The sequence below is a fragment of the Rhinolophus sinicus genome, chromosome 17 (assembly GCF_057876585.1).
Source record: "Rhinolophus sinicus isolate RSI-liver-muscle chromosome 17, RSI-T2T, whole genome shotgun sequence".
NCBI classification, from domain to species: domain Eukaryota; kingdom Metazoa; phylum Chordata; class Mammalia; order Chiroptera; family Rhinolophidae; genus Rhinolophus; species Rhinolophus sinicus.
Window position 1 is genome coordinate 130,237,309 of NC_142517.1, and position 25,508 is coordinate 130,262,816.

At 39.4% G+C, this 25,508-nt stretch overlaps 1 protein-coding gene across 2 annotated transcripts in view; it reads right to left on the minus strand.

The window, feature by feature from the left end:
* Positions 1 to 24,044, minus strand: part of MAP3K19 (mitogen-activated protein kinase kinase kinase 19) — a 67,851-nt gene extending 43,807 nt beyond the window's left edge. Inside the window, exons 1-4 of one of the 2 annotated variants that reach the window (XM_019731164.3) lie at positions 23,761 to 24,044; positions 18,505 to 18,700; positions 2,626 to 2,814; positions 508 to 662 (exon numbers count right to left, since the gene is read on the minus strand). In XM_019731164.3, coding sequence (XP_019586723.3) covers positions 508 to 662; positions 2,626 to 2,814; positions 18,505 to 18,678 — 518 coding nt within the window. In that variant the 5' untranslated portion in view covers positions 18,679 to 18,700; positions 23,761 to 24,044. The remainder of the gene's footprint in view (positions 1 to 507; positions 663 to 2,625; positions 2,815 to 18,504; positions 18,701 to 23,760) is intronic. The other variant, XM_074335542.2, reaches the window with a different exon arrangement.
* Positions 24,045 to 25,508: the final 1,464 nt, after the last annotated feature.

Below are 25,508 nucleotides of genomic sequence, written 5' to 3' on the forward strand. Positions count from 1 at the left end.
TTATGACAAGCTATCTAGGTAACAGCCAGCATTAGGAAACTGCAGTTTAACATGAGAGACTGCTTATGAACCCTCTGATTTTTTCTAAAGTTAATTGTTTATTTCCCCCCTCCTAAAAGAGCATGTCAGCGTATAGTAATTTTTAGATAACTGGAAATCTCTACCATACATTGCTTTTGATATTTGACAATGCTTTCCAATATAATCAACAACAGCCTGGGGGGAGGGAGCTACATATTCAAGAATTATTTGATATCCTCAGTAACTATCAAAACAGTAGGTAGTTAACTAAATAAAACAAAAGGCCAATGTCATAAGAATAATAGTAACAGCTAACATTTGTACAACATTTTGCAACTGCAAAGCCCCTTTTATGGACATGTGTGTGCATGTAGTATATATAATTTTAAAACCCTTAATCCGTATGTCTAGATTTACAAATGACTTCTGTAAATAGTAATGGCATAGACACACTTCCCCTGGTGCTGTCTGACCGCTCCTACTCACGCGCGGTGCCTGAGGAGCTCAGACAGAACCTCCACAGGTCTGTAGACTGTTAACATATCGAGACTCTCAAACAGGTCCACGTCTCTCACAGCCAGCATCAGAGGGGTCAAGCCATGTTGGTTTGGGAAATTTATATCCAGGAACTCTTCAGATGCCTTTAAAAACATGAAACTTTATTTCCATTATGTTTCTTATTGCATGATTTATACTAATCTTTGCATTTTCATTGCTTGGCCAAATTCTCATTTTAACTTGAATACCTTCTTTCTCAATGTCTATATTGAGAGGGAGCAGATGAATTGAAAAAACACAGTCCTGAGAGACAGACAGACTTACATCTGAATTTTAGCTCCTTAAGCTGGTTATCGAAGTTCCCTGATAAGGTTATATCAAGGACACTCTGATAAAAGGTGATCAAATCACCCTGATAAAGTAAGGGACACCCAGTTAAACAATGAATAATTTTCATTTGTGACATAATTATACCAAAAAATTATTTGGTATTTATCTAAAATTCAACTTGAGCTGAGTGTCCTGTATTTTTATTTGCAAAATCTAGCAACCCTACTCTGAAGGTCAGAATCTTCATCTATAAAGTAGGAATAAGAGCGTTCTCCCTGCAGGATTGTTTTGATGGGTGGAGAGCAGAATGTCTGGCACATGTTCAATAAACATTTGTGGAACGAAGGACTCATTTACAATAATAAAGCAGCTCGGTTAACTGTATTTATATAGTCAAATGGAGGTGGATATATAGATGTTATTTGTTGTTTCAATGTTCTAAATTCATTAAATTTTAAATTTGGATAATTCAAAAACTGAAAAGCTACTGAAAGGCCACATTTTCCAAGTTATTTATCTCATAGACCAAAGTAACTCTCTCTAATTTCCATTTCTATTTCACTTTCTGTCACGTCTGTATAGTCAAGGTCTCTACCTCAGTTTCTCCAGGGACAAACGAGAGATAATGATATTACCTCAGAGAGGTGCTGTGGGAATTAATTAGTTAACATATTTTTTCTGTTTCTGAAAAGAAACCACCTCTTATATCAATGCTTATTATTAGTTAGAACCAACATGAAAGTTTTGAGCTGAGAATACCCTTACAATAGCACATTAATTCAGCATCTATTGATTAAGCTCCAGATCCAGTTATAGACACCAGTTTCTTAAAACTTTGCTGCCAATTTTTAGGGGTGAAAAATGTGGTCATGAAACAGGCATTGGATTGCATTAAAATGGATTACCATTAAAATAAAATGTATTGTCCTTCCAAAAAATTTTCTAAGACTCAATTCATGCCGTATGGCAATTTTAGACTATCATTCAGTACAACAAAAGAATTCAGAGTCCTTTGGATTTTGTTGTACATTTCTTTGAACTCTAGGTGACCAGAATATCATTCACTTTTTCTTTATCGGTTTGCATCTCTACCATAAAGGAATGGAAGAAACTGTTTCCTAGCAGCAATTGATTTTCTTTCAGTTGGAAGGTCATGTGATCTGACAGTATCTCTGAAGGTAAATGTCAAGAGTAGGCAGTTGTCCACCACCAATAATTAGCGTCCTGGGTTATACATATTATTTTGCAAATTATATTGGGAAAGAGTATCTATGGTAGAAAATGTAAACAAGAAAGAAGATCCATATCTTAAGAAGATAGCATTTTAAAAATGTATCCTATTAACTCCTTTAGTCACAACTAAATATTATGCAAAGCACAGCCTCTCTGATTCCCTTTTCAGGATGAAGATAATAACTTCAACTGGTCCAAAGGGATCTAAACAGCAATTGTACAAATGGCAATGATGTCAAGGGAATTCCTTTGAGCTAGTTGACAGTGGTTCTCTGGGGACATCCTGGGAGCACATCATTTCCCAGGTGTGTTGCCTGACTTCTAAAATCCAGCTGGGTGAAGTGGAAATAGGCTGTGTGACCTTGCTTTTCACCTCAGTGTCCGGTTTGATCCTGCCACTTTCTCGTATTTCCTGCCTGAAACTTTCTGGGACTGTGTTCGAAAAGAACTTCTTTTTCTTCAAGAGGAGTCACACTCTGTGCCTTTCTTACCACCCAACCACCCATCTACCCGAAGGCAGAAGCAAACATCAGTTGAACTGACCAACAAGTGCTGCAGTTGTTCAAGATCGCCTTGCCACGAACTTTGTAGAAGCTGCATTTGGGGATCCTGGATTCCACTGATGGCCAAGAGCTGTCTTTGGACTTTGCAGTTAGCCACATGGACTGCGGTTTGGTTGTTGTAATTGCAAAGGGTGATATCTGCTCCCTTTTCCAGAAGAAATCCAACAACCTGCAACACCACAGCATTCTTTTTTTAGCATTTTTGAGTATCAATAGTGTCTTCAGGGCTGGATAGAAAACTTACATGTGTCTCTGACTAGTGTTATAGGAAAGGAGAATAAGAGGGGCACAAAATAAATGATTGATTTGGATGCAGGTGACTGCTATTTGTCTTTTTTAAATTTGGAAAACAAAAATGTCCATGATACGGATGGTTTGGGGGGATGTTGTTTTTTTGAAAAAAAAACACACTAGAGATCTCTGAACATTTTATGTTAAACCCACATAAAACATTGAAGTCCTATTAGTATCATCTATAATTTAGAATATAAAACCCCACAATTCAGGCTTATATATTCTTGAATATTGCAAGTATTTCCACAAGTATTTCTAGGGAGAAAATAAACTCTTCAAAATGGTGAAGGCATAATTTACTCAACAAATACGGACTGAGTGACTAGTACATGTCAAGAACTGTCCTTGGTGCTGAGATTCCAATAATGAACAAGACAGATGACCAGGCTTTAAGGCATTTGCAATCTAGTGAGGAACAGTGACAGATTTAAAAAAAAAAAAAAAAAAAAGGCAATTGCGACACAGTGTGATAAATGCAATGATAGAGTAAATACAGGAAGCTGAGGGGACACAGAAGAAACTTATTAACCTGTCTTAGAGGAACTGGGAAGACTTTTTAGAGAAAGTGATGTCTAAGTTGAGAACTGCAGGATCAGACTCAGTTAAATAGGCAAAGACTGGGAAAAAGATTGTTTCAAGCAAAGGATATAGTATGAGTGTGAACAAAGTACTGTGAATGCTATGGACAGAATTATGTGCCCTAAAAATTCATATGTTGAAGCTTTAACCTGCAATGTGATTGTGTTTGAAGAGAAGGTCTCTAGAAAGTACTTAAGGTTAAATAAGGTTATAAGGATGGGGCCCTAATCTGATAGGATTAGTGTCCTTGTGAGAAGAGACTCCCTCTCTCTCTTATCAAGGATAACTCCCAGGTAGACTTCAGTCTATTTTTGTCTATATTCCCTACCCACTGCAGACCAGGCCACCATGATCTCTTGCCTGAAACAATGCAACAGCCTTCTAAGAGGTCTCTCCATTTCCAAATACCTTGCATGAAACCCATTATAATAGCTAGAATCAAAATTCAGATAACACTGTGTTGGCAAGATGTGGAGAAATTGGAATCCTTATACACTGTTGTAAATGGTGCAGCCACTTTGGGTAAACTGTCTGGCAGTTCCTCAAATGATTAAACATAGAATTCCCATAAAAGCCAGCAATTCCACTCTCAGGAATGTTAGGAATGGCGTGAAAGAGAAATGAAAACATATGACCACACCAAAACTTGTACACAAATGTTTATACCAGCATTATTCATAGTGACCAAAACATGGAAACTACCCAATTTCCATCAATGGACAAATGGATAAATAAAATTTGGTATATCCATATAATGGAATATTCTTCAGACATAAAAAGGAATGAGGTACTGATATATGCTACAACATGGATGAACCTTGAAAAACAACATGCTAAGTGAAAGAAGCCAATCACAAAGACCACATACTATGTGATTCCATTCATATGAAAGTCCAGAATAGGAAAAACTATAGAGACAGAAAGTAGATAGTGGATGTTTAGGGCTAGGGTGGGGAGAGGGAGGAGACTAGGGAGGGAGAGCTGAAGGGTATGAGGTTTCTTTTTGGGGGAGTGGGGAGCTCTTTTTGAGATGATGAAATGTTTGAAAAATGACTGTGGTGATGCTTGCACACTCATGTAATATACTAAAAAAATCATTGAATTGCATACTTTAAATGGATGAATTGTACAGTATGTGAATTATATCTGAATAAAGATGTTTTTGAACATTTCTTTGCATGCCTTTGTGGCCCTGAGTGATCTGATCTCTGCCCTTATTTCCAGCCTCAGCTTGTGCCACTCTTCCCCCTCCCTTTGCAAGCTCTAATCACTTTTCTGCACTTCAAATATGCAAATTTTTACTAACCGAGGTCCTTTCTCTCTGTTATTCCCTCTGCTCTAACTGCTTTTCAGATGTCACCCCTTATCATTATTTCAGTCTTCGCATAAATGTAACCACATCAATGAGGACTTTCCTGACCACCTTCTCCGAGGAAGTTTCACTCTGTTAGTTACTTCAAAGCACTAATAACCATTTGTAATTTAATGAAATGCTTTTTGTTTTCTTATTTATCGTGTTTTGCCTTCATTAGACTACAAGTTCACAAGGGCAAGAGACCTTATTACATGAATAAATATTTCATGAATAAGTGAATGATTTAAAGTAAATAAATGGTGATACTATTTAATAAAATGGGAAACACTGATGCTGGTGTTCCCCAGGAGGATTAATATTTGGGGGGAATGATAAATACACTTTGAACATGATGTGTTTGAGATGTCTGTGACATAAAAGTGGAAATATGGAAGCTCAGCAAACTACATATACAGCACTTCAGGAGAGAGGTGGGGGATGAGTTACAGAATTAGCAGCCATCCCCACATTATTGAGGCATACCACCATTTAATGGATGAGAAGAAAGAATCCATAAATGAGATGGGGGAGATGTTACCAGAAAAGGAGGAGGAAACCCCAGAAGGAAGCCAATGGAAGAAAGCATTTCATGAAAAATTGGTGTGCGATGCTGCTAAGAGCTGAAAGTGCCCAGTGATGTTGTAGGTCACGTTGGAAGAGCAGTCTCAGTGGAGTGGTAGGAAAAGACGACACACTGCAATCGTTTGAAGAGGTGAGGAAGTGGAGACAGGGAGGGTTGACCAGCACGACATTCTTTAGAGAGACTGTTGAAAGACAGTTCTCCAGAAACTCCAGAAATTTGGTTTCTGTAGGTCTTATGAGCAGAGGCGCTGATGAACAACCTTGGAAGACAGAGATGGTGTCTCCCTCGGGAGCATCAGGAAGATATGTTTCCTGGCCATTATTAAAGATCCAGGCTTTCTAAGCTCAAGGCTCCTTTCTTATAATTCAACTCACTGTATGTGCAGATACCACCTCTTCATGTTGCCCTATGGGAATTAGGGCTCAGGGAACTGAAGCAAATGCTGACTATTGCTATGGAGAATAATGAACTGCCATTTTTCTCTGACCCAGGAGTCTTGTGTCTTCTGCCAGACTCTGAAACGATGGCTGGCTGACTTACTAGCTTGCAAATAAGGAAAAATATCAGGTGCTTCACAGATGATAATTTTTGCAAAAGGTGAAATTATGAGAGAGACAGGAATGACAGAGGAAGAATGAGGGCTTCCTGGACTAATGAGTGGGATTTCAGGAAAGTTCATAGGAAGTGGTAGCAAATTGTATATGAAGTGTTGACCAAATTGTATGGTAAATTGGATCCTCCACTTTATTGATTATAAATAACTGTTTAAAGAGCTGGGAGGTAGTTAGGCTGAGTATCAGGAAATAATTTCAAAACAGCTATTCCCTCGTTTTTGATAATTCTTCTGTGGGTGGTATCTTCCTCACCAATTGTAACAAATACAGCTAAAATTTGTCCTGGGTGTGTGGAAGATTCTACTCCCTTTCAGACAACAGTTACAGAGATGCATACTTTCACTGAGCATGAAAGGAGGAAAATTCATGACTGAAATGGGCAGAAACCAGACAAACATTGAACTTTGGCTGGTTCATTTGGGATATGGGTGGTTAAGATGCATAATGCTTGTGAAGGAGGAGTGATAATAGTGATACCTTACAGCTCAGCCCTTCCTGCTGACAACCTTAGATCAATGTAATGATGACAGTAAAGTCTCAGAATTTTCTGTAGTGGGCTTCAGCTGCTTTAAGGAAACATTGGCTTTCTTGGGGAGATTCCCTTGCGGCAGACAAATTCCTGTGGTAAACCACAGATGAGGCATTAACTAGTGTTCAGGTTCTTACTGGCCTGGATTGGGTTACAATGCTGATGAAGCTGACTCACTGGAGAAACAGACACAAAGAAATCTAGACAAATTCTTGGGATTAGCCCTGCTGCCCTGGAAAATTCCCCTCGCCCATATATTAAAACCAGGTGAAAATTTAAGAGATGTTATCATGACAATGAGTCAGCAAGTGATTCAAATTAATGTAAAATCTATTTTTTAGAAAGTCCTGCTGTGAAAGGTAAGCATGAGTCAACCAAAGGCTTCAGCTCCAATCAGAAAGCAATGGGTCTGTCACCAATGAGTCAAGGGATCCCTGAAGTTGAAATATATGATGAAAGTAATATATCAAAAGCCCCCTCATATAGGGCTTTGGATGGATTGAAAACATTGGGAGTTCATTTGGTTGAGCAACGGGAAGCCTCCATGCTTCTGGAAACCAAAAGTAAATGTGCCTTGCTCATTTGCCTATAGCCCCTCTCTTTCTCCATGATCCTAGCCCCTTCTTCCTCCTGTACGACAACCTCAGCTGCTTTAGGGTAAAACATCATTAGAAGTGGGACCTGTCTACAAAGGGGACTGAAGGTCATGGCAACACATGAGAGTATTTTGCTGAACTTTGGGGAGGGGAGAGACTAAAACGTTTATGGCTCTCTTGAAGTCACCATCCTGCCCAGACCCTTGGGAAAAGTGGGTGTTTGGATTCAGCTAATGGGGTTTGGGCAAGGTTTGCAGTGGGGAAGGAAAGCTAATGTGTTTCTATGGGTGAGGCCCTTTGGGTCAGTTCAGTATATTATGGCCATGGGTTCTTATACCTGAATGTGTAATAGGAATCAATGTATTATAAGTGTATACTTCCCAATCCTATTAGTGTCAGGAAGGATTCTTCTGATCATGATGAACTAGTAGGTAGAAAAGTGCTAGTATCCTTTTAGAGGAGTCCCTGACCCTCTTGAGTCTCTATGACTGATCGTTTTGCAAATTGGGGAGCCTCTGAAAAGGGAGGCAGTCTCCACCCAGAGGTGTCCCTTGGGACTTAGACTTTTTGCCTCCCTGACATATCTAATAGGCACATCACTTGTTGTTTTTTTTTACGTGACTTTTGAAAAGTGGATATTAGCTTGTTGGTGACTCTTGTCAAGACTGAACACCTTATCCATGGAGACCTTAGAGACGTCATCAAAATGGCGATGTGAGGTGAGCCTCTGTAAATCTCCCCTGGAATTTACAACTAATCGAAGAACTATAACTCCACAAAGGACTCCCTGCATAGCAGACAGGCAAGACGAAGAGGCCCACTACTGAATTCACCTAAAGGTGGGCGATTCGCGTGAGCAGGGGTCAGGGGTGGGGGGGAGGAGGGAAGGGAGAAGCGCAGAGACGGAGCCACGCGGGCGCAGGACGCAGACCTACCTCAGTGCACCGAGCTCACTGCATCCCGGAACTACCGCAGCTGTGGGAGAGGGAAGAACTCGGACTGCTAGGGCTCCGCTTATGGCCCACAGGGCTGAGGGGACAGCATATAACACGGCTGAACCCAACACTCACGGCAGAGACCTTGGAGAAAAGACTGAGGGAAGAAGGCTGAAAACGGTGGTTTAAGCCTTCACTGCCGAGCAGAGAATGGAACCCTTAGGCACTGAGACTAGCCACCCCCTCCCTACCCTCCTAGAGCTCGCCCCACCCCCACCTGCCTGGTGCTAGAAGTAGAACAGTAGCAGTGTCAGATCAACAGAACAGAATATTTGCTGTTCTGGGAACTGTGGACCACAGACACAGATTCTCAGCCCAACTATTTCTGGCAAAGGGGAGGGAGCTGTGGAAGCAGGACCTGCTGTGGTGGTGGTCGCCGCCATTGCTCTGGGCCACCTCTCACAACTCACCCCACCCCTGGCCCGACCTATCTGGGCGGATCCCTGCAGGAGTAAACAGAACTGCTGAAACATACGGGCCCTGAATCTGGTGCAGGAAGAGCTTTGGAGCTTCAAAAGCTCTCCACAAACCCATACAACACCATGCCCTGTGACACAGGTGAACTATTAACAGAGGAGAGGCCCGTCAACAAGGGAATTCCCCCCCCCATTGTGTGAGAAGCTGGAATAGTGCAAAGAAAACATAGCACTACCGTGTGTGAGAGAAAAAAAGGCTGCAGTCGGAGAGAAAATAAAACATTCTACCAACAAGTACTGGAAAACAAAAGAAAGACCTCTTCCTATCAACCTGTTGCAGAAGCCACTCCTGTAGATGTCTAGGAAGAGAAATAATAAATCAGTAATTGCCATGAATAACCAAGGCAACAAGACAGCTCAGAAAGAAAGTGAAAAGTCTCCAGAAAAGGAACTTAAAGATATGGAAATATGTGACTTAAATGACAGAGAATTCAAGATTGCAGTTCTGGAAAAACTCAACGAGATGCAAGAAAACACAGAAAGGCAGTTTAATGAACTCAGAAACACAATCAAAGAACAACATGAGCATTTTACGAAAGAGTTTGAAATTTTAAAAAAAGAAACAAATAGAATTTCTGGAGATTAAGAACTCAATAGAAGAAATTAAGAATGAAATAGGCAGTTTAGGTAGTAGAGTTGACCAGATGGAGGAAAGAATCAGTGACATCGAAGATGGAAACCTGGAAATGACACGGATGGAAGAAGAAAGAGACTTGAGACTTAAAAGAAATGAAAGAACTCTACAAGAACTTTCTTATTCCATCAGAAAGAGCAATACAAGAATAATGGGCATACCAGAAGGAGAAGAAAGAGAGAAGGGAACAGAGAATATATTCAAACAAATTGTCGATGAGAACTTCCCAAACTTGTGGACAGAACTGGATCCTCGAATCCAAGAAGCAAATAGAACACCTAATTACCTCAATCCCAACAGGCCTTCTCCAAGGCATATTGTATTGAAGCTGTCTAAAATCAACGACAAAGAAAGAATTCTCAAGGCAGCCAGGGAAAAGAAGACGGTAACCTACAAAGGAAAGCCCATTAGATTATCATCAGATTTTTCAGCAGAAACTCTACAAGCCAGGAGGGAGTGGAACCAAATATTCAAGCTATTGAAAGAGAGAAATTATGAGCCAAGAATAACATATCCAGCAAAGATAACCTTTAGATATGAAGGAGGAAAAAAGACCTTTCCAGACATACAGAAGCTGAGGGAATTTTCTAATACATGACCTGCACTACAAAAAATACTAAAGGAGGCTATTCAACCACCAAAACAGGGACATTTGTGGCAACCAAAACATAAAAAGGGGGAGAGTAAAGGCCTGAACCAGAATATGGGAATGAAGAAAGTAAGCGTGCTGAAGAAAATGGAACACTCTAAATATCAAACGTTCTTTTACATAAACTTAAGAGTAACGACTCAAATAAAAATCCAGAACTGAAATATATCCTGTAATAAAAGAAGAAACAGAGGGAAACATCATAGAATACCACCACACAGAAATAATAGACAACAACAAAAAGGCAAAGAAACAATGGAGACACAGCCTTACCAGAAAACTAAAGATAGAATGACAGGAAATCCTCACATATCAATAATCACCCTACATGTAAATGGACTGAACTCACCAATAAAAAGGCACAGAGTAGCAGATTGGATCAAAAAACTAAACCCAACCATATGCTGTCTCCAAGAGACACATCTCAGCTACAAGGACAAGCAGAGACTCAAAGTGAAAGGGTGGAAATTGACACTCCAAGCAAACAGTACCCAGAGAAAATCAGGTGTAGCCATAATGATATCAGATGAAACAGACTTCAGGGTGAAAAAGATAACAAGAGACAAAGATGGACATTTCATAATGGTAAAGGGGACTATACAACAGGAAGACATAACAGTCATCATTATTTATGCCCCCAATCAGGGAGTACCAAAATATACCAAGCAACTGCTAACAGAACTAAAGGGAGAAATTGACCAAAGCGCAGTTATACTAGGGGACTTAAATATATCATTGATCATCCAAACAGAAAATAAATAATGAAATAGCAGCCCTAAATGACACATTACATGAAATGGACATAATTGACATATATAAAGCCCTTCATCCTAAAACATCAGACTATACATTTTTTTCTAGTGTATATGGAACATTCTCAAGGATAGACCATATATTGGGATATAAAATCAGCCTCAGCAAATTTAAGAAAATTGAGATCATACCAAGCATATTCTCTGATCACAAGGCTTTGAAATTGGTATCAACTGCAAAAAGAAAGCAGGAAAAAACACAAATACATGGCGATTAAACAATATACTTTTAAAGAACGACTGGGTCAAAGAAGAAATTAGAGGAGAGATTAAAAGATACATAGAAACAAATGACAATGAAAATACATCCTACCAAAATTTTTGGGATGCAGCGAAAGTAGTTTTAAGAGGGAAATTTATATCATTACAGGCCTATCTCAAGAAACAAGAAAAATCCCAAATAAGTAACCCCATGTTACACCTTAAAGAACTAGAAAAAGAAGAACAAATGAAAGCCAAGGTCAGCAGAAGAAAGGAAATAACAAAAATCAGAGCAGAACTAAATGAACTAGAGAACAAAAAGACAATAGAAAAAATTAACGTGACAAAGAGCTGGCTCTTTGTAAAGATTAACAAAATTGACAAACCCTTGGCTAGACTCACTAAGATAAAAAGAGAGAAGGCATTAATAAACAAAATCAGAAATGAAAACGGGGAAGTTATCATGGACACCACAGAAATACAAAGGATCATCCAAGAATACTAGGAAGGACTATATGCCACCAAATTCAATAACCTAGAAGAAATGGACAAGTTCTTAGAAACATATAGGCTTCCTAGGCTGAAACATGAAGAACTGGAAAATCTAAACAGACCGATCACCAGTAATGAAATTGAATCAGTCATCCAAAACCTTCTCAAAAGCAAAAGTCCTGGACCAGATGGCTTCACTAGTGAATTCTACCAAACCTTCTAAGAGGATCTAATACCAATCCTGCTCAAACTCTTCCAAAAAATTGAAGAAGAGACAGTACTCCCTAACTCATTTTATGAGGCCATTATCCTGATACCAAAACCTGGTAAGGACAACACAAAAAAAGAAAACTATAGACCAATATCTCTGATGAATACAGATGCAAAAATCCTAAACAAAATTCTAGCAAATCGAATACAACAATGCATTAAAAAGATTATTCATCACGACCAAGTGGGGTTCATCCCAGGGGCACAAGGATGGTTCAACATATGCAAATCCATCAATGTGATACATCACATAAACAAAATAAAGGACAAAAATCATATGATTATATCAATTGATGCAGAAAAAGCATTTGACAAGATACAACATCCATTTATGATTAAAACACTTAATAAAATAGGTATAGAAGGAAAATACCTTAACATAATAAAGGCTATATATGACAAACCCTCAGCTAATCTCATAATTAATGTTGAAAAACTGAAGCCCTTTGCTCTACGTTCAGGAACATGACAGGGCTGTCCCCTATCACCTCTGCTTTTCAACATAGTGTTGGAAGTCCTTGCCAGAGCAGTCAGGCAAGAGAAAGAAATAAAAAGCATCCAAATTGGGAATGAAGAAATTAAATTATCCCTCTTTGCAGATGACATGATGCTATATATAGAAAACCCTAAAGACTCCACCAAAAAGCTATTAGAAACAATCAAAGAATACAGTAAAGTTGCCGGCTACAAAATCAACGTACAAAAGTCCATTGCCTTCCTATATACTAACAATGAAATCTCAGAAAAAGAAATACAAAAAACAATTCCTTTTGCAATTGCAGCAAAAAGAATAAAATACCTAGGAATAAACTTAACCAAGGATGTGAAAGACCTATATGCTGAAAACTATAAGAAATTTTTGAAAGAAATTGAAGAAGACACAAAGAAATGGAAAGACATTCCATGCCCATGGATTGGAAGAATCAACATAGTTAAAATGGCCATATTACCCAAAGCAATATACAGATTCAGTGCAATCCCCATCAAAATCCCAATGGCATTTTTTAAAGAAATAGAACAAAAAAATCATCAGATTTGTTTGGAACCACAAAAGACCCTGAATAGCCAAAACAATCTTAGGAAAAAAGAACAATACTGGAAGTATCACACTCCCTGACTTTAACTTGTACTACAGGGCTACAATAATCAAAACAGCATGGTATTGGCAGAAAAACAGACACGTAGACCAATGGAATAGATTTGAGAACCCAGAAATAAAACCACATAAATATGGACAGATAATTTTTGACAAAGAAGCAAAAAACATGCAATGGAGAAAAGACAGCCTCTTCAATAAATGGTGCTGGGAGAATTGGATAGCCACATGCAAAAGAATGAAATTGGACTGCTATCTGTCACCATGTACCAAAATTAATTCAAAATGGATCAAAGACTTAAGCGTAAGACCTGACACAATAAACTGCATAGAAGAAAACATAGGTACTAAAGTTATTGACCTTGGGTTCAAAGAGCATTTTATGAATTTGACTCCAAAGGCAAGGGAAGTAAAAGCTAAAATAAACGAATGGGACTATATGAAACTTAAAAGCTTCTGCACAGCAAAAGAAACCATCGGCAAAATAAAGAGGCAACCAACTGAATGAGAGAAGATTTTTGCAAACAGTGCCTCCGATAACGGGCTAGTATCCAGAATATACAAGGAACTCATGCAACTCAACAACAAAAAAGCAAACAACCCAATTGAAAAATGGGCAGAGGACTTGAAGAGACATTTCTCCAAAGAGGACATACAAATGGCAAATAGACATATGAAAAAATGCTCAACATTACTAATCATCAGAGAAATGCAAATAAAAACCACATGTCACCGCACCCCAGTCAGAATGGCTATCATCAGCAAGACAAATAGTAACAAGTGTTGGAGAGGCTGTGGAGAAAAAGGAACCCTCATACACTGTTGGTGGGAATGCAGACTGGTGCAGCCACTATGGAAGGCAGTTTGGAGGTTCCTCAAAATTTTACGAATAGAATTACCATATGACCCAGCAATCCCTTTCCTGGGTATCTACCCAAAAAATCTGAAAACATTTATACATAAAGACACGTGTGCTCCAATGTTCATTGCAGCTTTATTTACGGTAGCCAAGACATGGAAACAACCAAAATGTCCTTCGATAGATGAATGGATAAAGAAGTTGTGGTATATATACATAATGGAATACTATTCGGCGGTAAGAAAAGATGATATAGGAACATTTGTGACAACATGGATGGATCTTGAGAGTATGACACTAAGTGAAATAAGTCAGACAGAAAAAGCAGAGAACCATATGATTTCACTGATATGTGGTATATAAACCAAAAACAACAAAAGAACAAGAGAAACAAATGACAAACAAAAACTCATAGACACAGACAATAGTTCAGTGGTTACCAGAGGGTAAGGGGGTGGGGCGTGGGAGATGAGGGTAAGGGGGATCAAATATATGGTGATGGAAGGAGAACTGACTCTGGGTGGTGAACACACAATGGGATTTATAGATGATGTAATACAGAATTGTACACCTGAAATCTATGTAATTTTACTGACAATTGTCACCCCAATAAATTAAAACAAACAAACAAACAAACAAAAAAGAAAAAAGAGAGAGACCTTGTGGCCCTCAGACCCAGTATCCCCACTTTGGGGTACTCAAAGTCAATGACAAACATAATGGGAAAGGCCCCACCAGCCTTGCTCATCACATGGAAATGTCATAGTTAAGGAAGCAGCTGGCCTGGCTACATTGGCATCCTTGCTTTACATGAAAAAGCGGTATCTTTCCTTTTGTGGGAAGTTTCATCCCCCACTACACCACCTGAAGCAAAGCCACTGGTTCAGGAGGATTTCACATTATAGGGGTTCCCCTAAGTGCCTGGGCCTGGAGCACTGATGGGTAAGCCAAGCTTAATCGTGATGGCATGTGCTAAGCTGTTGTAGCTGGTCAGCCTCTGTATCAGCAATGCGAAACTAACAACAGATGTGATTGTTCCATGCAATGGGTAGGATTCAAGGCTGTTCCCATAGCTCTAGCCACCACTTCCCTTGATGAACCCTGCTACATTTGTACTGATTCTTGGTCTTCTGCCAATGGCCTAGCTTTTGGCTCTGCCACTTGGAAAATTATAGACTGGCAGATTCAAAACACCTTGTTAAGGCCATGAACTGTGGAAACGAACTGTCTGGGTCAACTCCTGTAGAAACCCATGGCGAGGGTCTGTTCTCTCATGGGATAGACTGGGATGAAACTATTGATTGATCCTGCACAACCCAGATTGCCTCCACTGCTGCCTGGACCCACCGTTATCAGACATGGCAACACAGCCACCAAGATAGACTGGGCACAAAGTGAAAAATTCTGTGTCTGATACAGGGGTGAAGTTGTCACTACTGAAGTAGGAAAAATAGACTTTGTGGTGGTGGAAGAAGAGAAACAACCCCAGCACCTAAAGAGAGAACATCCTAGAGCCTGTGAGGTACAGGGGAGGGAGAGTCATTAATAATCTTTGTCCTTCAGAACCACCCTGGGAGGTTTCCTCATGAAAGAAAATGTCCTGGTGTGGCTCTCCAAAACTGTGGCAAACACCTTAAATTTAACTGACTGTTGGGTTGGCTAGATATCCCAATCATGATTTGATTGCCAATTCCCTTAGCCTTACCAAGAAGTCTATTAACAACAGTGCTCGACAGCCCCCGCTCTTGTACCATCCATGTAAGATTCTTGTCAACACCTCCCGATTTCTTCTCACTCCCATTCCTGTAGCCATCACTCACTCATTCTGTGGGCGAATGAATGCTACGAGGCTATTGGCATAGACAAACAGGACTGATAATCCTCCCAAATCAGGGCCAGACTCAATTATTCAGACTGAATGGGGAATCCTCAGGCCTGCCAGTCAGCTGAGAGGCCAGGTGAAGGCTCTGTCAACCTGTGCCCCCTTACTAATGTAGGTCCCACTTGGGGGGGGGACAGGGGGACAACAACTGTAAACACCATTCTCTGCCCCACCCACACTCCCATCCCCAAGGGAAACACTTATGTGGGAACCTGGCATTAACTTGCATCCCTCCTGAAAACACGGTCTTATGCCTTAGGGGTGGTCATAAGAGACCTTCTAATCTTTAAGGAAATGCTGTCAGTAAATGATGTAGCCTCAGTTGACTTCTGAGCTCTCACCAAAATGAAGCTACCATTGGTTATTTGGGGGACCTTCCAGAGGGATAGCTGACTTATCATTTATGTGCCCTCTGTGGATAATTATGCTTAAGACAGGAGTCGTCCAACTAAAAAAAAAAAAGAACAAAATTTGTCCCTGACTTTAGTTGAAGTTATCAATGACACCACTTCATCCCTGAAAGACATTAGGATTAGCAGTCCAATCATTGGCCAGGGTTGTTGTGGATGATAGAATTGCCCTAGACTTCTTCCTCGCAGGCCAAGGGGCATTCTGGGCAATGGCTAATACATGCTACTGTACCTGGATTGATACTCCAGACCCAATGGGAAGACCAAGAGAGAAGCTTCAGGAGAAACCACCTGATTTTCGAGGGCAGACCCTGATGGTTTATGGGATTTGTTCACCTGAGGGGTCCAGGACCCTGGGTGGCGTGGTTAATGCTGGCCTACGGTATGGCTTCATTCTGTTGGTCAGAGTCCTGTTCATAGAAGCTTTAATCAAATGTTGTATGAGACATATTAACGGATTTGGCCCCAGCCTTTGTTGGTCAGATTAATCAGAGTGACCAACAGAGGGCTGCACTCCTGGGGAAATTCAGCAGAAACCAAGACAATGTAGAAATGAAGGGTAGATATTTTTAGGAGACAAGTCTCCCTGGGTCTCATATTTCTACAAGTCTCATGAACAGAAGCACTAACTGCCTTTGCCCTAGACACTATTTTCAAGTTTGTTTGTATAATGAATAGCCTTGGATAGCGATAGTCTCCTCTTCTGGAGCAAAGGGTAAGTTTGCTTACTGACCATTTTAAAAACTTCAGTTCCCTAAGTTTAGCGTTCCTGTCCTGCACTCCAGTCCGCTGTATGAGCAGGTCATGCGGCCCCCTTCCTATCATCCTATGGGAACGAGAGCTTAGGGAACTGACACAAAACTGTTCATACTCTGGCTAATGCTATTGTTATGAGTAAGAAAGTGCCCTTTGTTTCTGACCCATTTGTGTTTCTCATGCCAAGAATCCAAGAAATTGTGGCAGGCTAACTTGTTAGTTTGCAATTAGGATAAAATCTCAGATCTTTCATAGTTCAGCAGTCTGCAGGTGAAGAGGCCTGAAAGAGGAACAAAAGTGGTTGGAGGAGGATGTGGGGTCAGTGAAGGTGTTTGTTTGTTGATGTGTCATCAAAAGGGAGGTACCTAAGTATATTAAAAGCATCATTGTTTGCAATAACATAAATATGAAACCACCCACCTGTCCATCAAAGTAGGATAGACAGATAAGATGTGGCGTAAATGGAATACCAGATAGCAGTAAAAATGAAAAACCACAGCTACATGTGTCGAAATGGATGCATCTCCAAAACATAGTAATGAACAGAAGAAGCAAGTTACAGAGAAACACATGCAGTGTGAGTTTGTTTTTATAAACTTCAAAAACAGGAAAAGTTAACAATGTATTATTTAGGAATACATGCAGAAGTTGGAAATGATTAACCCAAAATTCAAGGCAATGATTATGACGTGGGAGGATGCGATTCAAGAGGAGCTTATAGATGGTATTTGAGGCACTGTGGTGTTCTAATTTTTGGCTTAGATGGTTGATATATGGGTGCTAGTCTCATTTTTCTTTTAGTTGTACATACATGTTTCTTTTTAAAAGCACATATGCTAATATTTTACAGTTTGTTTAAAAAGGTGTTAATAGAAAAGAATCAAAAGAGAAAAAGAGCTAAGAATGAGCTGAGAGAGGCTAATTGAGGTTGCCAGGAAGGGTTAAGGGTCCATTTGCCTTTAGACTCCCAAGAACTTGTAGTAGAGGCACCGACCTGTGCAGCTGAGTGAAATGCATCTTTTTCAGCATCGTTTCCTCATTCCAAGCCCTTTTCTATAACCATTGTAGCCACTTCCTTGCTGCCCCTCCTCAATTCCAAGTGCTTATGTTGTTACCACTTTCACCTACGTTCTTAAAAAGGGTCTTGTAAGTTTCACACGCTGTGGTATAAATGATCAATAAGGTTGAAATGGATTATTCACTCATTGGTTTATTCATTTAATAAATATTTATGAAGCACCTAGGTATGTCAGGCACTCTAGCTGTGTATATAGCAAGAACAAAGAGGACAATCTTCTGCCCTTTTATATCTAACTGTTATTTATGTACTCCTCTTTCCCTACTATCAGGATTACATGCATTTGTTAGAACAGGGAACACATTTCCAGGACTGATGGGCCTGAGGGTGGGAAGTTAAAATGAGGAAAAACTCAGGCTCCATTATGTGGTCTCACTGGACCATTAGCTCCTCAAGGGTGACATCTGATTCAACTTTGTATCTAACATGAAGTCTAGTATATTGCCTTGGGTATAGCAGGAATACTTGTTGACTGAGTGAGGGAATAGCTAAAGATGGCAACTGTCTAGATTATTTAGGGTCCCCCAGTTCTCCCTCCAGTAGCCCCTCACACCTTACCTCCACTGCCAACCCCCCGCCCCCGCTTCATGCCTTCAGATATTCTTTCATGGAGGTGGGTGATAATGCTATCCCCAAACATCCCATCTTGGAATCCTTATCTTAGAAGACTATCCATGGACCCCTGGACACCACACGTTACCTCTGTTAGATTCTCTTCTGCTGCAGTAATGAGTGGTGTATTCCCAGTCTTTGGATGCTGAAAGTCAAGGTTTCCAAGGATGGAATGGACTTTAGAAATATGGTCACAGATGAGTTCCACATCACCTCTTGAAATTACTTCCAGGAAATCATGAATCAGTTTATTTTTATTCATCTTTCTTGTTCCATAAAATGGCCTTTAAGAGAAAATAAATGATTTAATTAAATGACAGCTCACAAAAGAGTGGGTGATTCAAATGTAACATATTCTATTTTTAGTGTCACCTGTTTCATTCTCTTATATGTAAAATATTGTAAGAGTTTTAAAGACAATTTTGAATAAGGGGGAAACCCATAATCCCACCAATTTTGGTTCTTTGCACACGTGCAAATTAGGAACAATAATAATTTTACTATCACTTTGCAAGATATGCTATGGTGAGGAAAGGATGGATCAACACCAGAATAGAAAGTGTACAAGCTTTGGAGACTTGTAGAATCCGAGGTCAAATCCCTCATCCACAGATTATCAACTGTGTATTCTTGAGCACGTCACTCAACTTCTCTGAACTTCATATACTCATCTCTAACATGGAAATGATAATGCCCTCTTCAAATGGTTAGTGAGGATTGGAAATACTATATACAAAGTGTTGGCTCATTCTGTTGGAGAAAATTCTTGTAGGATTTTATTTTCTTTAGTGTTCTGTTATTAAAACTCCTATAAGTATTTTCTTTGTGGAAGTGTGATCTTCCCAACAATACTGTAAACTCTTCAATAGCAGGGACCTTCCATGTCTTCTGTTTTTGTATCCTCCATAATTCTAGCACAGTGTGAGTCATTGAAGAACCTGGTGGCCACCATTAGAGATTTTCCAGGGAAGTCTTAATTTTAAATATCCCCTCAGTTTTCCAAATCATTGAGGTAGCTCTTAAACTGCAGTTTTTGAAGTCACCAAACTGTTTCCCCCCCGTGGAGCCTCTTGCTGTTGGAAACAACACAAAATCCTCCGTTAGACTCTGTATTTCATTTTCAGCTTCGGACACCATAGTCATATGCTAATTCATTGAGTAAGCAATTTACTTACAATGAACTGGCATTTGTTTGGAAGCAAAAGAACAAAAGGCCCGTTTCATAGTACAACTTTGTGGAGAAAAGCTAAGAAAAATACACCAGGAAAAAGTCTAGAATTGGTCTTCACCGTTCTAAACACACAGATGCCTTCAGAATACATGGGGCAAACTACATGGAGTGGTTTTTCTCAAAGAGAACATGTACTTCACCCCAGAAATAGTACTGTTTGATAAATTCATCCATTCATTTAAGAGAATACTATTGTCTTCAGGATCTTTCGTTGACTTGTCACTATAGAATGTACTATAAAATAGTTAAGACAAAATACAAGGAAGAAAATACATAATGAAGCGTCAAAGCAAATGATAGATATTGAATCTTATAGATGCCAGAGAAATGAGATGGTCATGTGGGCTGGAGCATTCATGGAAAGAAAGGCATCAATAATATTTGGAGACCCTGAGTGAAGGAGGAAGGGCAGGTTTGAGTGGGGGAAGGGCACGAACAAAGGCCTATACCCAGGGTCAGTGAGGAGAGAGTGGACCCAGTGGGAATTTACACTCTACTGCTGAACAGGCCTGGAAGGCCAAGGACAGTTCTGAATAGTGCCTTTTAGAAACGCTGGCACTTTAGGAAGATTATTAGGATAGTGAATAGAAAGGCACAAAGAAAAAAAAAAAAAAGAAAGTAAAGCTTACCAGGACTTGTGATAGATTGGCCACAGAAAATGAAAGATGGGTCCAAGAGGGTGGGGTTGGGCAGCTGGGAAAGGCCTGATGCGGAGGAAGCACGCGTTTACATTTATGGAATGATAATAGATGCGGTCAGCAGCAGAGCCAGCGTGGAAGGAAGGCGTTTTGTATCTTCGGCTTTTGAAGAAGCGTGGCCTTTGCTTAGTGCAGTTTCCTACACTTCCTTAAGCATAAGTGTTATGTGATACCTTTGTTATAAATATTGATTTCCAGATTCCTTTTGATTTAGTAGCTCTGGCATGAGACTGGGAACTCTCCTCCCTTTTTGTTTTAATTTTAAAAAATTAATAGACTGTATTTTTTAGAGCAGTTTTAGGTTCACAACAAAATTGAGTGGAAAGCACAGAGAATTCCCATATACTCCCTGATGCCCCCCTCTCCGCCCAAACACACTATCAGCATCCAACCCCAGAGGTATATATTTGTTACAAGTGATGAACATACATTTTGACACATCATTATCATCCAAAGTCTAGAATTCACTTTAGGGTTCACTCTCAAGGTTGCATATTCTAAGGGTTTGGATAAATGTCTAATGACATGTATCCACCATTACTGTATCAGTAGTTTCACTGCCCTGAAAATCTTTCATGCTCTACCTGTTCCATTCCCCCTCCTCTCTAATCCCTGGCAACTGCTGATTGTCTCCAGGATGTACTTTTTTCTTTTTTTTTTTTCTCAAGCATTCAGATGATTGTTATCATTAGACAACTTCTGGAAACACCGACCTAGTGATTAGAATCCAAACCACAACCTTTCTTGTAATTCACTTTATTTTCTAATCGACATTTATCATTTCCACTATTCCTCTTGATTTAAGTTTCCTAGGATAAATAATAGTGTTTCCCAAAATTTCTAGTAGAGAATAAATTGAAATAAAGAATCAATTCCTAAAGTCTTTTTCTACCTTTCCTCAAAATGACATTACATAAGAAAACCAATACTATAATACATGTATTAAATGCTTACTACATGCCACACACATTCTAAATGCTTTACATATATTTTGTCTGTTTAATACCAAACAACACTGTCAGAACAGTAGTATTACTATCCATATTTTACAGGTGAGGAAGGCAAAGCGCAAGCATTGACAAAATGGGATCTCACACTGGAGAGATGTGTCAGTGCCCCGAAAGACTTAATGGAACTAGTATTTAAAGGAACATTTGTAAAATAAGCCTATCTTCATTTCCTCATTTGCAACTTAGGTAGAAGGGGTTGGGTTAATCATGCTCCTCCATGGCAGTATTGGGCCTTGTCCGGTTTTCCTCTTGTTCATTTGTCCCCCCTTCAGCTCGGATCCCCTGTCGCCCTTCCCTCTGCCTCACAGGAACCCAACCTAAAGTGCCTGGAGGTATCCTCGTATGTGTATGTCTTTATAAGGCATATGGCACTGTTATGTGTGTGTGCCTGTTTTAAATTTGCATAAATGATGTTGTATCATAGATCTTGCTACTTATTTTTTTAACTTAACACTTTGTTTTCAAGCTTTAGCCTTATACTTCTGCGTACCTCTGGTTGTTTGCTTCCAATGGCTGTATCGTATGCATCCACCAGATTTTATTATCCCTTCCCTTGATGACTGACATCTAAGTTGCTCCAACTTCCCACTTCATAAACAACACTGTGATAAATATCCTTGTTCAGGCCTTGTTACACACTATGCAAAAGTCTCTCTGGGGTGAATGGGCCGAGTGTATTTAATTTCACCAAATACTTCCGGATTGTTCTCTAGAATGGCTGTATAAACTTACACCCCACCAGTAGTGCCTGTTTACTTTAAGCTTTCTAAAGGAAGCCGACATTTGGTTGATTGCTGTCACTTAATCATCATTATCCTAATCATTAGCATTAGATAAGCGGTGTACTTTGAACTTTACTAAGGGCTGGCTGAGGGAACACATGATACACTCGGCCACAGAAATCAGAAATCAGGCCACAGAAAATTTGAAAACCAGTATACATATCTGCCATAGCAAATTGCTTTACAACTTGTATTTATATAGTTATTTTTGAAAATGCAACACTATTTGCAATATCAAGTAAAAGAAATGCTTTTGAAAACAAAGGATAATTAAAACCTGTCCTTCAATAAAGCTGAAAATCAGATATTCAAATAACGAGGAGGCAAGAAATATATATTTGTATCACCAGCTTATTCATAAAGTGGAAGTAAGACCCCCAAAGGTATTTTTTCCCATAGTTATTACTCCTGGTAATGAAATGACAATGTATGTTATGGAGTTGTGGTTTAAATTAACTGAGAACATTTCACAAATACTATCTACTCTCTAAATAAAAAATAAAAATTAAGATTTAAACCAAACTGCAACCTGAAAATTATCAAATCGAATCACTAATATACTGGGCAATGTTGTCATTACATGGTCATCCATTGTCTCACATGCTCACTAGTGACTAGAGGAAGACAGTGATGATTGACAGTAGCAGTATTCCTATATACAGAGGGTGCCAAAAAAATGTATACACATTTTAAGAAAGGAAAACTGTATTAAAATCTTAATACTCAACATATACCGATAAAAAAAGATGAATACAAGTCATGTTTGACTTCTGCAATTACAAGAGGTGCTCAAAGTGGTTACCATCAGCGTCCAGACACTTCTGGTTATGGTGAACTACTGCTTGAGCAACGTTGGCCAAAGTGTCCACTTTATACATTGTGTCGGCACCCCTGGTACAGTTCTCTCTTTCAATTAACATGGACAGACCCACATTGCTTTTGACTAGTAAGCTCCCTACATTTCAGGCTGTACATTTCCATTTTAAGTTTTTTTCATAAGAAAATTTTTCTCAGTTTTCCCTCTAGGATTAGTTTGATCAATGATTTATAAGCAATAATATTTCATTCCACAGGGATTTCTGATGTAGTATCTATTGAAGCCCAGTTTCTTTTATCTTCAATTGTGTGCATGGTTAATTCTAAAACAAAATCTTTTTATTACACTGTACATTTGATGTGGAATCTTATGTAATTAAAACAAAACAATCAGAATCCTCTTTCATGTTGAGAAAATATGACCAAGGATACATATATACAATAATAGGTGATTACAAGAAAGTTTATACCATGTAAAGTCAACACATGTTGAGGTGATTAAAATAAAAGATTGTCCCTGGGCATAATTCAATGGAAGCAAGTATTTTATATGCTGTTCTTGTTTTTACCAGTTTAGCCTATAGTCTAAAGGCATTTGCATAAAATATTAGAAGAGATTGTCTCAATATTGGAAAAGTCAAAAATAGCTTATGACAACAACTCTAACGATATAATTATTTGAGGTTAGGACGCACTTTTCTCTATCAGTTTATCCAATGTTCCTCCTCTGGGATACCCTTTGGGGTGAAAAAAGTCATAACATATGCTATTATCTTAAATGTGATGAAAAGTGGAGATTTGGCTTACCTATGGTGTGTTTTGCCGAGAGTTGGTACACAGTTGAAGAAACACCAAGCCAAACAGCAGTCCACGTCATCCTAATTCATTGTGGCATTGATTTCAGGGACAGCTTGTCAACTCGCACTTCAACAAGGGGTACATTTAAAAGCAGCATAGATTTAGATTTTTTTCGTTGATTATTTTCCACTGTTACACAGCTCAAAATACTTTTGAAAAAATAATTAAAGCTGGTTCTGCGTGCACAAACCCTTCAGTTAGCTGCAAAACGACTGCTTAGTTTACGGGCTGTCACCCAGGCAACCATCCACTGTGCACTTAGCTTGGAGAATTGAAAGCAGGACAATCTCATCCAGGAAGGAAAACAAGTATTGTACACTCCTCAAAGTTGCTGTTTAAGTGCTTAAAAGAGTTGTATCCTTGTGTATTTCCCTAGTTGGCACAATTGCTATTATCACCGACCCACTGAGATTTTCTCCAGGAAAGCCATACCTTTGTAATCACTGTAATATGCCAGAAGGGCTCCTTTCCAAATATGACTGAATCTTACAGAGTGAGAACCCAATAAATTAGGCCCAAAGTGGTTGTATTATAGAGTCATGCTTGAGAAACCACTGGTGAATGGAAATTCTTACATTAGAACATATTTCTTGTCTCTACTTGTGATATTTCCAAGCAAATGCTTCAGTAAATGGACTACATATTTTTCATCACCCAACTCAAACTGAAGCAATCTGACATTAATCCAAGCACATACAGGCTGTTACTCTGTTTTACTTCCTACAACCTACCTTGTTTTCTCCTCCCAGTAAGAATAGTACACTCTCTGAGCTTTTATGTCAAGAGAAAGTGAGAAGTACTGTGGATTTCTGATGTTTAAGATCTCTGCAGGACTACCCTTGGGTTCAGGCTGGTCTGCAACCCATCAGTATTTCAATCAGTTCCCCCAAGAGTAATCCTCTTCTTGTCTCTCATTTTGATAAATAGTCATTCATTCATTCAAATCATGTTTTTCCAGAAATTCAGATTTTCAGAAACAGTGGTGAGTCAGGCTTGCAACACAAAAACAATATTAAACGATAAGGCCACCAAGGAGCGGTGTAAAAGGCTCTAAGGAAGCATGGAAGGGGAGTGTCTAACTTTCTGGGTTGGAAGGAGTAGGGTATATTAGTTTTCCAGGGCTTCCATAGCAAAATACCACAGACAGGGTGGCTTACACAACAGAAATTTATTTTGCTACCGTTCTGAGGCTGGAAGTCCAAGATCAAGGTTGGCAGGTTTGGTACCTCCTGAGGCCTTTCTTGTCGGCTTTCAGATAGCTGCTTCTCACAACGTCCTCACGTGCTCTCTTCTCTGTGTACTTGCATACCTGGTGTCTCTCCATGTGTCCTAATCTCCTTTTCTAATAAAGATTCCAGTCAGATTGGACTAGGGCCTTCTCTAATCTCCTTTTTAAAGGCCTCATCTCCAAATACAGTCACACTCTAGGTACTAGGGCTTAGGGCTTCAACATATGAATTTTGGGGGAACACAGTTCAGCCCATCACAGAATTACATAGGGAGCCTTCAGCAAAGCGATAATGATCTGAGCTAAAATTTAAAGGACAAATAGTTCACCACGTAAACCACAGACAGAAAGACCTTGCAAGTAGACTAAACAACAGCATGTCTATAGAAAAGATAAAAGCACAAAATATTGAAAACATTTGGGGAGAGACATGATCAAATCTGTGTTTTAGAAAGTTCCTCCTGACCGC